The 14,861-nt window shown below is 43.4% G+C and overlaps 1 protein-coding gene across 1 annotated transcript in view; it reads right to left on the bottom strand.

Annotated features, from left to right (window-relative positions):
* Nucleotides 1–14,861, bottom strand: part of LOC144698404 (uncharacterized) — a 111,490-nt gene that overhangs the window by 80,191 nt on the left and 16,438 nt on the right. Inside the window, 2 exon segments of the mRNA XM_078570350.1 lie at nucleotides 8,087–8,755; nucleotides 13,673–14,356. Coding sequence (XP_078426476.1) covers nucleotides 8,087–8,755; nucleotides 13,673–14,356 — 1,353 coding nt within the window.

Genomic DNA, 14,861 nt, shown 5'->3' with positions numbered 1-14,861 from the left:
CAGGGGTAGGCAGGAATGTGGGGTTGAGGTTACATTCGGATCAGCCATGATCTTATTGATGACGGAGCAGGCTCGAGGGGCCAAGTGGCCTCTTCCGTCTCCTAATTCATATTGATCATCCTAAAAGAAAACCCTTGACCCACTGTCCTTGCAAACTACCAACTCATCTCCAACCTCCCTTTCCTCTCCTAAGTTCTTGAACTTGATGTCCCCCAAGGATCTATCCTTGGTCCCTCCTATTTCCCATCTACATGCTGTCACTAGGCGACATCATCCAAAAGCACCGTGTTAGTTTTCGCATGTACACTGACAACGCCCAGCACTACCTCACCACCATCCCTCTCCATTCCTCCACTGTTACTAAATTATCAAACTGCTTATCCAACACCCAGTACTGGATGAGCAGAAATTTCCTCCAATTAAAAATTGGGAAGACCAAAGCCATTGTCTTCAGTCACCACTACAAATTCTGTTCCCTAACTACCAAGTCCATCCTTCTCCCTGGGAACTATCTGAGGTTGAACCACACTGTCCAAAATCTTGGTGTCAGATTTGATCCCAAGATGAGATTCTGATGAAATATCCACACCATCACTAATACCAGATATTTCAATATCCATAACGTCGCCTGTCTCCACCCCACCCCAGCTCATCTGCTGCTGAAACCCATGCTCATGTTACTTTTGGACTTGACGAATCTAATGCACTCCTGACCAGCCTCTCACATTCACCCCACCCCCACACGGAAACATGAGATCATCCAAAACTCTGCTGCCCGTGTGCTTTCTCACACCAAGTCCTGTTCACCCATCACCCCCTATGCTCACTGACCTACATTGGCTCCTGGTCAAGCAATGCCTCGATTTTAAAATTCACATCCTTGTTTTCAAATCCCTCCATGGCCATTTCCCTCCCTATCTCTGTAACCTCCAGTCACACACCCTCTGAGGTATCTGCTCTCTTCTCATTCTGGTCTCTTTAACATCCCTGATTTGAATGATTCCACAATTGGTGGCAGGGCCTAGGCAGGAAGCTCTGAAATTCCCTCCCTAAATTCTCCATCTCTCTCCTAATTGAAGATTCTTGTTCAAATCTGCCTCTCCAATCAATGTTTTGGCCATCCACCTGAATGTTGCCCTATGCGTCAATATTTTCTTTATAAATCTCTCCTGAAGCACCTTGGGATGTTTAACTACATTAATCATGTTATATAAATACAAGTTGTTACAGTTTCACGGCAGTCAGTTGAACAAAGTAAGATTCCACAAACACCAATCAGACGAGTAACCAATTAGTCCAGTTTTTTTGGTGGTGTTAGTTAAAACACGAATGTTGGTTGCACTGCACCAAGTGAACTCCCCTGTGGACAGTATGTGGAGCTGAAAGTTCTTGTGTTCATTTAGAACCTTTCACGCCCTCAGAACAGGGGGGAGGTAGTGGTGCAATTGTATTGTCACTGGACTAGTAATCCAGAGACCCAGGGTAATGCAGATGATGGAATTTGAATTCAATACAAATCTCTGGAATTAAAAGTCTGATGATGACCATGAAACATTCAGGGAAGGAAATCTGCTGTTCTTACCTGGTCTGGCCTACATGTGACTCCAGACCACAACAATGTGGTTGACTTTTAGATGCCCTCTGATTTGGCCTAGCAAGCCACTCGGGTGTATCAAAACTGCTAAAAACAAGTCAGCACTGTGGGTGTACCTGCAACACATGCACTACAGCGGTTTATGAAAGCAGCTCACCACCACCTTCTCAAGGGTAATTAAGGATAGGCAATAAATGCTGGCCTCACCAGCAATGCCCACATCCCAGGAATGAATTAAAAAATGCACTCATCATCGTGATCATAATGTATTAATAACCAGAATTCTATTACATCATTGCTCAGGTTCCTGTTATATGAATAATCAGAATCCAATTACTGTAAGATTCAGGATCCCAACACATAAATAATCAGGATACGATTACATTAGTCGTCTGGTGGCTATTGCATCAACAATCAGAATCTTATTGTATAAATAATAGCATTTAAATAATGTAATGATTACTTTAATAATCAGGCTTCTATTACATTAACAATCAGCTGCCTATTGCTTCAATAATCAGGAAATGACTGCAATTATCCAGAAGTTAATGCATTAATAATCAGAATTATTTCAATGATGATACAAAGATATGTAGGAAAGTACATTGTGAAGAGGATGTAAGGAGGCTACAAAGGGACATCGATAGGTTAAATGAGTGGGCAAACATCTGGCAAATGGAATATAATGTGGGAAAACGAAATTGACCATTTTGGCAGGAAGAATAAAAAGAAGCATATTCAGAACCAGACAGTGCAGAAGAGGCCCTTCGGCCCATCGAGTCTGCACTGACACGTGAGAAACACCTGACCTACCTACCTAATCCCATTTACCAGCAATTGGCTCATAACCTTGAATGTTATGACATGCCAAGTGCTCAACCAAGTACTTTTTAAAGGATGTGAGGCAACCCACCTCCACCACCCTCCCAGGCAGTGCATTCCAGACTGTCACCACCCTCTGAGTAGAAAAGTTTTTCCTCACATCCTCCCTAAACCTCCTGCCCCTCACCTTGAACTTATGTCCCCTTGTGATTGACCCTTCAACTAAGGGGAACAGCTGCTCCCTATCCACCCTGTCCATGCCTCTCATAATCTTGTACACCTCGATCAGGTCACCCCTCAGTCTTCTCTGCTCCAACGAAAACAACCCAAGTCTATCCAACCTCTCTTCATAACTTAAATGTTTCATCCCAGGCAACATCTTGGTGAATCTCCTCTGCACCCCCTCCAGTGCAATCACATCCTTCCTATAATGTGACGACCAGAACTGCACACAGTACTCCAGCTGTGATCTAACCAAGGTTTTATACAACTCCAACATGACCTCCCTACTTTTATAATCTATGCCTCGAGTGATAAAGGGACGTGTCCCATATGCCTTTTTCACCGCCCCACTAACATACCCCTCTGTCTTCAGGGATCTATGGACACACACGCCAAGGTCCCTTTGTTCCTCAGAACTTCCTAGTGTCATGCCATTCATCGAATACTTCCTTGTCAAATTACTCCTTCCAAAGTGTATCACCTCACACTTTTCAGGGTTAAATTCCATCTGCCATTTATCTGCCTATTTGACCATCCCATCTATATCTTCCTGTAGCCCAAGACACTGAACCTCACTGTTAACCACCCGGCCAATCTTTGTGTCATCCGCAAACTTACTAATCCTACCCCCCACATAGTCATCTATGTCATTTATATAAATGGTGAATAATAGGGGACCCAGCACAGGTCCCTGTGGTACGCCACTGGACACTGGCTTCCAGTCACTAAAGCATCTTACTATCATCACCGTCTGTCTCCTACAACTATGCCAATCTACCTTATCAAATTACCCTGTATCCCATGTGCATTTGCCTTCTTTATAAGCCTCCCATGTGGGACCTTGTCAAAGGCTTTGCTGAAATCCATATAAACTACATCAACTGCGTGACCCTCATCGACACACCTGGTCACCACCTCAAAAAATTCAATCAAATTTGTTAGGCATGACCTCCCTCTGACAAAGCCATGCTGACTACCCTGATCAAACCTTGCCTTTCCAAGTGGAGATAGATTCTCTCCTTCAGAATTTTCTCCAATAGTTTCCCTTGGCATCATTCGTATCCAGAAATCTATCAATTTCTGTCTTGAACATGCTCTATGACTAATTCAACAGGTTCATCACTCTCTGAGTGAAGAAATTCCTCCTCATCTCACTCTTAAATGACCTGTCCCTTATTCTGAGATGGTGCCCCCTCGTTCTAGGCTTGTAAACCAGGGAAAATATATCATCCACATTTACCCTGTCATGCTCTGGAAGAATTTTGCAAGTTTCAATGAGATCACTTTTCATCCTTAAAAACTCTGGAGAATATGGGCCCATTTTCTTCAATCTCTCCTCATAACACAATCCCACCATCCCAGGGATTAGTCTGGTGAGCCCTCATTTCACTACCTCTATGGCAAATACATCCTTCCCTGAATAAGGAGACCAAAACTGTAAACAATACTCCAGATGTTCTCTCACCCAGGCTCTATACAATGGCAGCAAGACATGTTTACTCCTGTCCTCAGAACCCATTGTGATGAAGACCACCATACCATTTGCCTTCCTAATTGGTTGCTGCACCTGCATGCTAGCTTTTAGTGACTCACGAGCAAGGACACTCAGATTCCTTTGAACATCAACACTTCCCAGCCTCTCACCATTTAATAACAACTCTTTTTTTCTACCGAAGTGGATAACTTCACTCTTATTCACTTTATGTTGCATCTACCATGTTCTTGCCCAAGCATTGATCCTTGCAGTACCCCACCAGAAACAGCCTTCCATCCTGAGGATGACGCATTCATTCCTACCCATGGTTTCTGTCTGTTAACCAATTCACACTCAATGGCCCTATCAAAAGCACTCTGAAAATCCAAATCATCCACGGGTTCCCCTTTATCTCTACTACAAGTAACATCCTCAAAAAAACTCCAATACATTTGTCAAACATGATTTTCCTTTCATAGATCTATGTTGACCCTGCCCGATCATATCATTATTTTCCAAATGTCCACTTATCACATCCTTTATAATAAATTCTAACATTTTACCTACTGCTGACTGTTATGGAACACTGGATGGTAAATGCTGAACTGCTCAAATCCCAGGGGGAATCTTGAAACAGCTGCCACAACTGTTTTGCAATTTATATTTTCTTTCGAGATGTGTGCCTTGAATTCAGTAGTAATATGTCCACTGGGATATAGAGGCTTTTTTTTACAAAAGTAAATTAAACATTTATTAATAAAAGAAAAGATTTTAAGCACATACATAGGTCTACAAATTACTGCTATAATAACTCCTAAATTCCCTAATTAATCTGGCTCCCAGTTACACCTCCATTAAGGCAACAATAAAACAAATAGAATTAAACAGACCCAGGCAATACACACAATACCCTGGGCAGTGATATTCAAAGTGAGTTTTCTTAGCTTCATTTCCTGTAGACAGCAACGTAATGCACAGAGGCTGGAGGCTTTTCACACTTGCATTACATATTAGAATGCTTTGTCCCTCACACATAACCTCATCTCCTTTATACATGTTTCTCCCTTTTTAACGTAAATTCCATTGTTCTAATTTGCCTTTGCAACTTTACTTTTCCCATAATATAAATCTTTCATAGTACACATACTATCAGTAACCTTTGGGAAAAATAAACACACTGTTTGGCTTAGCTTCTTTTAGCTAGGTGTAACGTCCTACCATCTCTTTGAAATTTAAACTACGCTCATTTACCTAAAAATGCAAATTTTTCTCACACCTCACATTCTAGAATTTCGGCCATGTTTACGTATTTAGCATTTCAAACCTAGCATCCCTTTGGATAACTCAAAGCCTCCAGACCAGCTGTCTCCAATTCAATTGAATCCACCCCCCCCCCCCCACCCTAACACATATACATCCACACAGAGAAACTAATCCAAACCCCACTATTAACTTACCTTTACAATACATCACAATAATATTCTGAAAATTATTATATTTTCATGAAACTGATGTCAAACTAACAAGTCTGTAGTTCTCAGTTTCCTCTCTCCTTCCCTTCTTAAATAATGGGGTTACATTTGCTTCTTTCCAGTCTGCAGGAACCTTTCAAGAATCTATAGAATTGTTAAAAATAACCATCAATGCATCAACTATCTCTCGGATGCAGCTCATCTGGTCCAGGGGTTTATCAACCTTTAATCCAACTCATTTTTCAAGTACCACCTCTTGTTAATACTAATTTATTCCAGTCTCTCATTTTCATTCATCCCTTGGTTCCCTAGTATTTCAGGGAGATTTCCTGTAACTTCCTCCCTGAAGCCAGACAGAACGTAATTGTTTAATTTTTCCGCCAGTTCCCTATTCTCCATCATAAATTCTCCTGTCTCCACCTATAATGGACCCACGTTTGTCCTTTTCACATACCTAAAGAAGCTTTTACAGTCACTTTCATGTCACTCCCTAGCTTGCATCTTATTCTCTTTTCTCATTCTTTATCAGAGTCTTGGACATCCTTTGCTGGACTCTGAATTGTTCCCAATCCTTGGGGTTACCACTTTTCCTGGTAAATTTATAAACCACTTCCTTTGATCTAATGCAATCTTTAACTTTTGTTAGCCACGGTTGATTCACATTTCCTGTTGGGTTTTTGTGTCTTAGAGGAATGTATATTTCTTGTTATCCATGTCATACTTCTTCAAATACTAGCCATTGCCTATCTACCATCAAATATTTTAATGTATTTCTCCAATCCACCATTGCCAAATTGCCCCTCATACCTTCATAATTTCCTTTGTTCAGATTTAGGACCCTAGTTGCAGAATGAGTGATATCACTTTCAAACTTAATGTAAAACTCTAACATCTTATTGCCACTATTTCCCAATAGCTGCTTTACAGCAAGGTTATTGATTAACCCTTTCTCATTAGATAATATTAAATCTAAAATAGCACAATCCCTATTTAATTCCTCAATGTACTGCTCCACAAACTCATCTTGTACGCACTCCAGGAAGACATCCTCTGCAGCATCAATGCTAATTAGCTTTACCCAGTCCATACATAAATTGAAATTGCCCATTATTACTGTTTTACCATGCAACATGCAACTTTAATATCCTGATTAATACCGTGCCCAACATTATCATGACAGTTTGGTGGCCTGTGAACACCTCCCACCAATGTCTGCTGCCCTTTGCTGTTTCTTAGCTGCACCCAAACTGATTCCTTCCTGATCCTTCTATCTAAGATCCTCTCTCTCTAATGTACTGACCTTTCCCCTTCTTAACAATGCTACCCAGCTCCTTTACCCCTCCGCCTATCCTTCCAAAATGATAAATATCCCCGAATATTCAGTTCCCAGTCCAGGTCACCCTGTAACATAGTGTTCTGGGAAAGATGGGCATGGATTTGGGAGATGATAAGGACTTTGGAGAGTCCTTTGGAGAGGAAAAGCTGGCTAGAGATGGGGTGGTAGTTTGCAAGGACAGAAGGGTTAATGGTAGTTTGTTTGAGGAGGGGTGATGATGGCAGATTTGAAGGGCAGAGGGACAGGACCTGAATGGAGAGAACAGTTAGCAATGTTCACAATGGGAAAATTGGGTGATCGGCAGTTTAGTGAGAATATGGTCGATGGACCAGGAGGTGGGTCTCATGGACAAGATGAGCCCTAAGACAGCATGAGGGGAGATAGGAAAGAAACTAAAGAAACTTTAGAGACAATTTGGCCCAGAAGGGATGGAAGCAGCAGGGGCAGCTGATTGGATCTTAGTGACAAAGAAGCTCCATGAACTCCTCTCACTTCTTGTTGGAGATGAGGATGGAGGAGACAGGGGAGAAGGAGAGCACTTCAAAAGGAACTAACTCATGTTAGAGATATTGAGAAGATTCAACACACTGTATTTAAAACAAAGTTGATTTATTTGACGTTTATCCACAATATTAACATCTATAATTGGGCTGGAGTTTATTAACATCAACAGAAACAGATCACAATGGAGATGGTTCAATCTTGTTGTGATTAACAGCAAAATCCAATCAGTGTAGTTATTTGTGAACTCACTAGTATCTCAGCAGATGGGATAAATATGCATTTCCCTTTCCATGTTCAGAGCAGGTGTACGGCCTCTCCCCAGTGTGAATTCGCTGGTGTACAGTGTACAGTGAATTGATCGCCTGAACCCAGTCCCGCAGTGAAAGCACCTGAACGGTCTCGTCAGCGTGAATACGACCAACAGTTCCCAGGAACTTTAATATCATTTCCCACAATCTGGCATTCAAAAGGTCTCTCGCCAGTGTGAACCTGCTGGTGTGGAATAAATTAATTAATCCCTTCCCACACTTGGAGCAGCATGAACTGGCATGTTCGCAGGTAGGGTGAATGAATCTCCACAGTCTATGCATTTAAAAGGCCTCTCCCCAATGTGAACCCACCCCGGTGTCACAGCAGGGCAGATTACTGATTTAATCCCTTGCCTCATTCAAAGCAGTTGAATGCCCACTCCCAGTGTGAACTCGCTGGTGTGCCAACAGTTTGGAAAACTGAGTGAATCCCTTCCCACATTCTGTGCAGGTGAACGGCCTCTCCCCAGTGTGAACTCGCTGGTGTGTCACCAGGTTGGATGACTGAGTGAATCCCTTCCCACACTCAGGGCAAGTGAATGGCTTCTCCCCACTGTGAACTCGCTGGTGTCTGAGAAGGTGGGATGAGGTAGTGAATCCCTTGCCACACTCGAAGCAGGTGAATGGCCTCCCCTGAGTGTGAACACGCTGGTGTACCATAAGTTGAGATGATTGCCTAAACCCAGTTCCACAGTGAGAGCACCTGAACGGTCTCTCATCAGTGTGAACTCGCTGGTGTCTCAGAAGGTGGGATGACTGAGTGAATCCTTCCTGACACACACAGCAGGTGAAGGGTCTCTCCCCCGTGTGTTTGCGCCGATGAGTTTCCAACTTAGATGGGGTAATGAATATCTTTCCACAGTCTTTACATGTCCATGGCTTCTCCCTGTTGTGACTGTGCTTGTGTCTCGACAGGCCAGATGATCGGCTGAAGACTTGTCCACATACAGAACACGTGTATGGTTTCTCTCCACTGTGAATGGTGCTTTGTCCTTCCATGTTAAAATTCCGATGATATTCAGGTTACGATAAATTTGCAACTCCGTCAGACCCTGTTGTGATATTTTGTTTGAGTTTCCCGACTGCGAATCCTCCACTTCTAATACCCTGTGAAATTGATTAAAACAGTGAAAAGGGAGCGAGAGAGAACCCACAAAACACAAGGGCAGGTTGTGAAATTGAGCTGAATGAATCTGGTAATTTCTGGGGTCGGCACGAGGGAAAAATAACCATGAAAACTGCTGAACTGTCAAAAAAAACCCAACTGGTTCACTAATGTCCTTCTGGGAAGGGAACCTGTCACGCAGTCTGGGTCTACACATGACGCTAGTGTCTATGGAAGGAGAGAGGGAAAGAGAGAGTCGGGGGGGCAGGTGGGTTGGGGGGGGGGGGGGGGGGAGTGCAGGGGCGGTGGGGGGGAGGTGCAGTGGCTGGAGAGAGAGAGAGATAAGTGTGGGGGAGGGTTGTGAGAAGCAGGGTATGAAGGAGAGAAATTTTATATATCTACAACTCGATGAGAAATTTAACAGAACCTCCTAAATCCTCAACCTCCACCACCAAGAAGGACCTAGGTAACAGGTATATGCGAACATTATCACCTCCAATCTCTCCTCCAACTCACACACATTCCTGACTTGTCTGACATCCAGTACTAGATGAACAGAAATTTCCTCCAATTAAATATTAGGAAGACTGAAACCAGTGTCGTCAGTCCCCACTACTAACTCCCTCTCTAGTCACAGACTTCATCCCTCTCCCTGCCAACTGACTGAGTCAGAACCAGACAGTTCACAGGTTCAATGTAATATCTGATCCCAAGTTGAGCTTCCAACCACCTATCTGGATCATCACCAACACCCCCAATTTACACCTCAATAACATCACCCGATTCTGCCCTGGTCTCATCTGCTAAAACTCTCATCCATTCCTTTGTTACCTCCAGTCTTGACTATCCAAACACACTCCCAGCAGGCCTCCCACATTCAATCTCCCCATAATATTGAGGTCTTGAGGTCATCCAAAACTCTGCTGCCTGTGTGCTTACTCGTACCAAATGTTGTACACCCATCACCCCTGTCCAACAAAGGCTCCTGGTTGAGCATCTAATTTTACCATCAATCAGAGTAAACATGCAAGTCCCGTGTGTCCATAGTCACTTACACGAGGTCAGCCCGCTGGATGGAACCTCGGGCACCCTGAGCTTGATCTCCGGTGTCTCCAGTCCCAACTGCCCCTAACATCAGAATGCTTCACTTTTATACCCTGTCATGATCCAGCTCTGGCCCCTGACTATTTGTCTTCTCTGCTGGGTTTTGGTAGAAAATGAAGAAACGACAGCTGGAATTTCTCAAATCTGTGATTTACAAGGACACATTCCCTGATTCCCATCAGTTACTTCATTTCAGTAATTTTCTCATTAACACTAAACTACCTTGCCTACTATTAATTCTGTTATTTCTTAACAGAATTACGATTATATGTATAAACATTACACATTATAATTTAATCTATTTTATTCCTCACTCTGGTTTAAGTTTCTAATGTGCTTAACAGACAAACTCTGTCCTTTCCCTGATCTGATTAGAGTTTTCAATGAGTCGATTCTGTGGAATGGAATGTCTTATCAGTGTTTCCATGGTGACCTGTCTGCAGTGAAGAGCCTGTTTGAGTTTCTAACTCAGACTAAACTTCTCTATCCCATAATACATATTGTTTCAGGCATTCCGAGTCATTCAGTCCAGCTGGTCCTCTCCTTGTCCCTTTAAAGGTGGAGAACTGGGACATCCTGTCTGAAAACACATCCCACCCTGTTCATACTGAGAACCCCAGGGTGGAGAACTGGGACATCCTGTCTGAAAACACATCCCACCCTGTCCATACTGAGAATTCCAGGGTGGATAATTCTCTCACATTGATCCCTGTGGAAAAATTGATCTACCTGTGTGCTGAAACAGATAATAGGGTTCACTGGTCAGTTAAGCACAAAGAGTACCTGGTCGAGTTTGGTCCAATAATTCTACACATTTCACATACCCTAGTGACATTATTAATAAAGAGTCAAGTTAAGGGAGTATCCCCATTGTGATAGTGCAGATGGATTATGGAATTATAAAGCAAATACATTACTCTGCTGCAACCTCACAACAACTAATTGGCTGGGAAGTTGCAATAAGAAGAAGCCCACATATTTGTAAGGTGGCAGAGGCTGTGTCCAGCAGATCCCCTCCCTCTGGGAGGGGCAGGGCCTTCCTGCGCCTGTGCATTACGACCCTTCTGATGGAGATAGGCCATATTCACCCACACGGAGCATTCTGGATAGAATGATTCGCCATTCATATGTTATAGAACGGAGGGGAAACTCATGCATCACAATAATAGAAAAATAGAATAGTATAAAACAGTGAACATTATCCACAACGATTCCTCATCGGTGTTGGGCAAACTGAATATAGTAATTGGAAACAATTATTTTGATCTGAAGTTCAATACATTAATTTGTAAAGTGAATTGTATTTCTTTCACTGTATTTCCCAAATTAGATTCACGGCCTCATATTTCTTTTTCCTCTGAGACCCTGAACTCTTGATAGTGTAATAATGTTGGCCAGTGGTGATTGATTAGCAAGTGGACCAGGTCATTTCCCTCTTTCCAAGCCAATGTCTGTTAAAGATATAGAGATTGATACCCCCCTCATTTTGTATCTATTTCCGACATTTAGATGGACAATGTTTCACTTTTCTACCCTTTCAGTAGTTAATGTAACATTCTTCATCTTTAGGGAGTAAAATTCTGATGCCTTCAGCCTTTCAAATTCTGTTTGTCTTGTTCAAACCCACCAATAGCTCAGGACCCACGCAATCAGCTTGTACACAAACTAGTTAAAGACGGATTCCCTGACCCAGAAGCATTAAAAGAGCCATGGATGGAAAAACTGCTGGCTGATGCACAAAAGGTGGCTTGAGTTTCGGTATAATTTGGTTCCTAATTTTATTGATTTCCATCCCACCGCGGCCCTACCTCCACATCATAGCAAACGAGAATCACTTGTCACTGGTTTGAACTTTCCATGTCGGGGAAGTTACCCAGCATTCCCCGCGATGGTGAATGTCCCCTATCCCCACCAAAGGAGAGATGTGCGCATGCGCGGTAACGCCAATGGTTAGGCATGCGCAGAGATGGCTCTGGGGCATCTCTTGTCTGTCGTATCTCCAAACCGGTAAGAATGCGGAAACGCAGAGGGAGCGATGGAGTCGGCAGGTAGATGGGGAGGGTTCTTAAACAACTGGTGAAGGCCTCAAAACCCGAAATCGAACCTGCAGTTCCCGCTTTTGCAGCCTCGGGTCTTCCAAGAAACAGGCCCAGATTCATGGCCACCATCTTGGGTCAGCAGGGAGCGGAGCGCATGCGCTATATTGGTGACGTAAAGGGGTGGGCGGATCTTCAGGTTCTCTGTTCCCAGCTGGGTCCTAGTGCCTGTCAAATCCTGTTTAGTGTTGTCAGCAAACTTGAAAATATTGCATTTGGTTCCCTCATCCAAGTCATTTATATATATCGTGAATAGCTGGGGCCCAAGCACTGATCCCTGCGGTACACCACTAGTCACCACCAGCCACCCAGATAAAGACCCATTTATTCCCACTCTCTGTTTCTGGTCTGTCAACCAATTCTCAATCCATGCCAATTAAACTAAAAGAACTGAAAATCAGCAACAAAGTCCCAACAAGAGTTCAGAGAACCTTTCTGAATAAACAGAATATTATTCCCGGTATCTATGAAACACTCTGTCTGCTGATGTTCTACAAAGTATCAAGCAGTGGATACTGCATGCTCCCTCTCCACGGTTACCGGGCACAGATGAGACTGTGAAAGAGAGGCCAACAGCTAGTGTAACCTCCCCCGCCCCCCTCCTAGATGCCCCACCCAGCCTGGATCTACAAATTGTTCTTTTAACCAAGAGCAGGGCCAGTAGAAGATCCTCTGACTTACCCAGCCCCTCCAGACTGGGCAGCCAAAGGTTAGGGTTGTGAGGCTGAAGCGTACCCAAAAATGGAGAAGCAGCCCCTTCATTCTATCCAAGCTTGCTTGAATTCAATTTAAGCCATTTTCTACAGTTAAGATTTTAATTTCAAAAACCAAAAGCTATGCTCTAAAACACATGAACCATGAACTAGATATCTGCTACAACAGTTTATGTATGGTTCATGAGATCCAATTGTATCAGGGTTAGAAATATCTTTTTAAGGGCCTGTGCTAGAGACATGTCCTTGGCAGAGATAACAGACCTGTCCTTTGTTTGTTACCCAGCAAGCTGCTGTGGAAGCTTTCTTCATAAGAGAGAGTGAGCAATTTCTACAATATTCCATAAATTTCTTAAGATTTTATACATTTATTAGATGGCAATTTCTTACAGTCTGGTACTTGGATTGGGCTTGTCTCTATTTCTGTGCTGAGGGGATTTCTGTGCCAGACAGGACAGGTAACATTTAGGGTCTCTCGATTCTCCACCAGTTCCCATTCCCCTTCTTTCTGGTGGATAATGGAGGTGTCACTGTGAGTAATGTGCAAGTCAGTATGAATTGTCAGCAAGGATTAATCAGCACTTTCTGAATGAAGATGTTAATCAGTGGAACCTTCCAGACACTGATTTGTACAGTTCGTACCAAAGATCAATTTAGGGTTGAAGTAAAAGTTCATGATCTTTTTGTGAACTAATTTCTGATGAGAATTCCTAAATTATGGAGAAAGATCACAGACAGTGGTTCTTAAAGGGATACTGCAGCCCCAATAACACAATTAGTTATAAATCCAGAATATTAAACTGCAGTCCAGTTACAGGGATTATTAACATCAGCAGAAACAAACCCCAACTGTCAGAATGAACATGGTTCAGTCCTGGTTGTGACTAACAGCAGAATCCAACCCCTGCAGTCACTTGTGAACTCGCTGGTGTTTCAGCAATTGGGATGAATCAATGAATCCTTTCCCACACTCAGAGCAGGTAAACGGTCTCTCTCCAGTGTGAACTCGTTCGTGTCTCAGCAGTTGGCATGAATCAGTGAATCCCTTCCCACACATGGAGCAGGTGAACGGCCTCTCCCCAGTGTGAACTCGCTGGTGTACAATGAGACTGCCTGAATGCCTGAAGCTCTTTCCACAGTCAGTGCAGTTGAATGGTTTCTCCCCAGTGTGAACTCGCTGATGTTTCAGCAGGGTGGACGAAAGCCTAAAGTTCATTCCACAGGAAGTGCAGCTGAACGGTTTCACCTCAGTGTGAACTCGCTGGTGTGACACTAGGTTAGATGAATTGATGAATCCCTTTCCACACACGGAGCAGGTGAATGGCCTCTCCCCGGTGTGAACTCGCCGGTGTAATGCTAGGTTGTATGACTGAATGAATCCTTTCCCACACACTGAACAGGTGAATGGCCTCTCCCCAGTGTGAACTCGCTGGTGTAATGCTAGGTTAGATGACTGAGTGAATTCCTTCCCACACACGGAGCAGGTGAACGGTCTCTCCCCAGTGTGGATGCGTCGATGAGTTTCCAGCTTGGACGGGCAAGTGAATGCCTTTCCACAGTCCCCACATTTCCATGGTTTCTCCGTGGTGTCGGTGTCCTCATGTCTCTCCAGGTTGGACAATCAATTGAAGCCTTGTCCATACACAGAACACGTGTACAATTTCTCCCCGCTGTGAATGGTGTGATGTCTTTCAGGCTGTGTAACTGGTTAAGGTTCTTTCCACAGTCAGTGCACTGGAACACTCTCACTCGGGTGTGTGTGTGTCTCAGTGCTTTACCAGTCACACTAATGTTTGAAATCTTTTCCCACAGACAGATCAAATATTTCTCCTTCCACAGTCAAAGGCCAATGATATTCAGTTCCTGATGAATCAAATGACTCTGTCAGATCTTGATGTGATGTTTGGTTTGAGTTTTCCGTCCACAAATCCTCTCCTTTTAATATCCTGTAAAAGGGGTTTACAAAAGTCATCACTGTAAGTCCAAGACAAAAACTCAGAACAGACAATTCTAATTTCTATAGAACATTTTTCCTTTCCTCTCATGTTCTCCCAAAGCCACAGATCTCCACTCCACACAGTCTCCCTCCTCCCTGTGCTGAAATCCGAATA

This window comes from Cetorhinus maximus, chromosome 23 (genome assembly GCF_964194155.1).
Source record: "Cetorhinus maximus chromosome 23, sCetMax3.hap1.1, whole genome shotgun sequence".
In the NCBI taxonomy this organism is placed as follows: Eukaryota; Metazoa; Chordata; class Chondrichthyes; order Lamniformes; family Cetorhinidae; genus Cetorhinus; species Cetorhinus maximus.
Note: the sequence above shows the minus strand (reverse complement) of the source record. Positions and strands in the feature narration are given on the sequence as shown.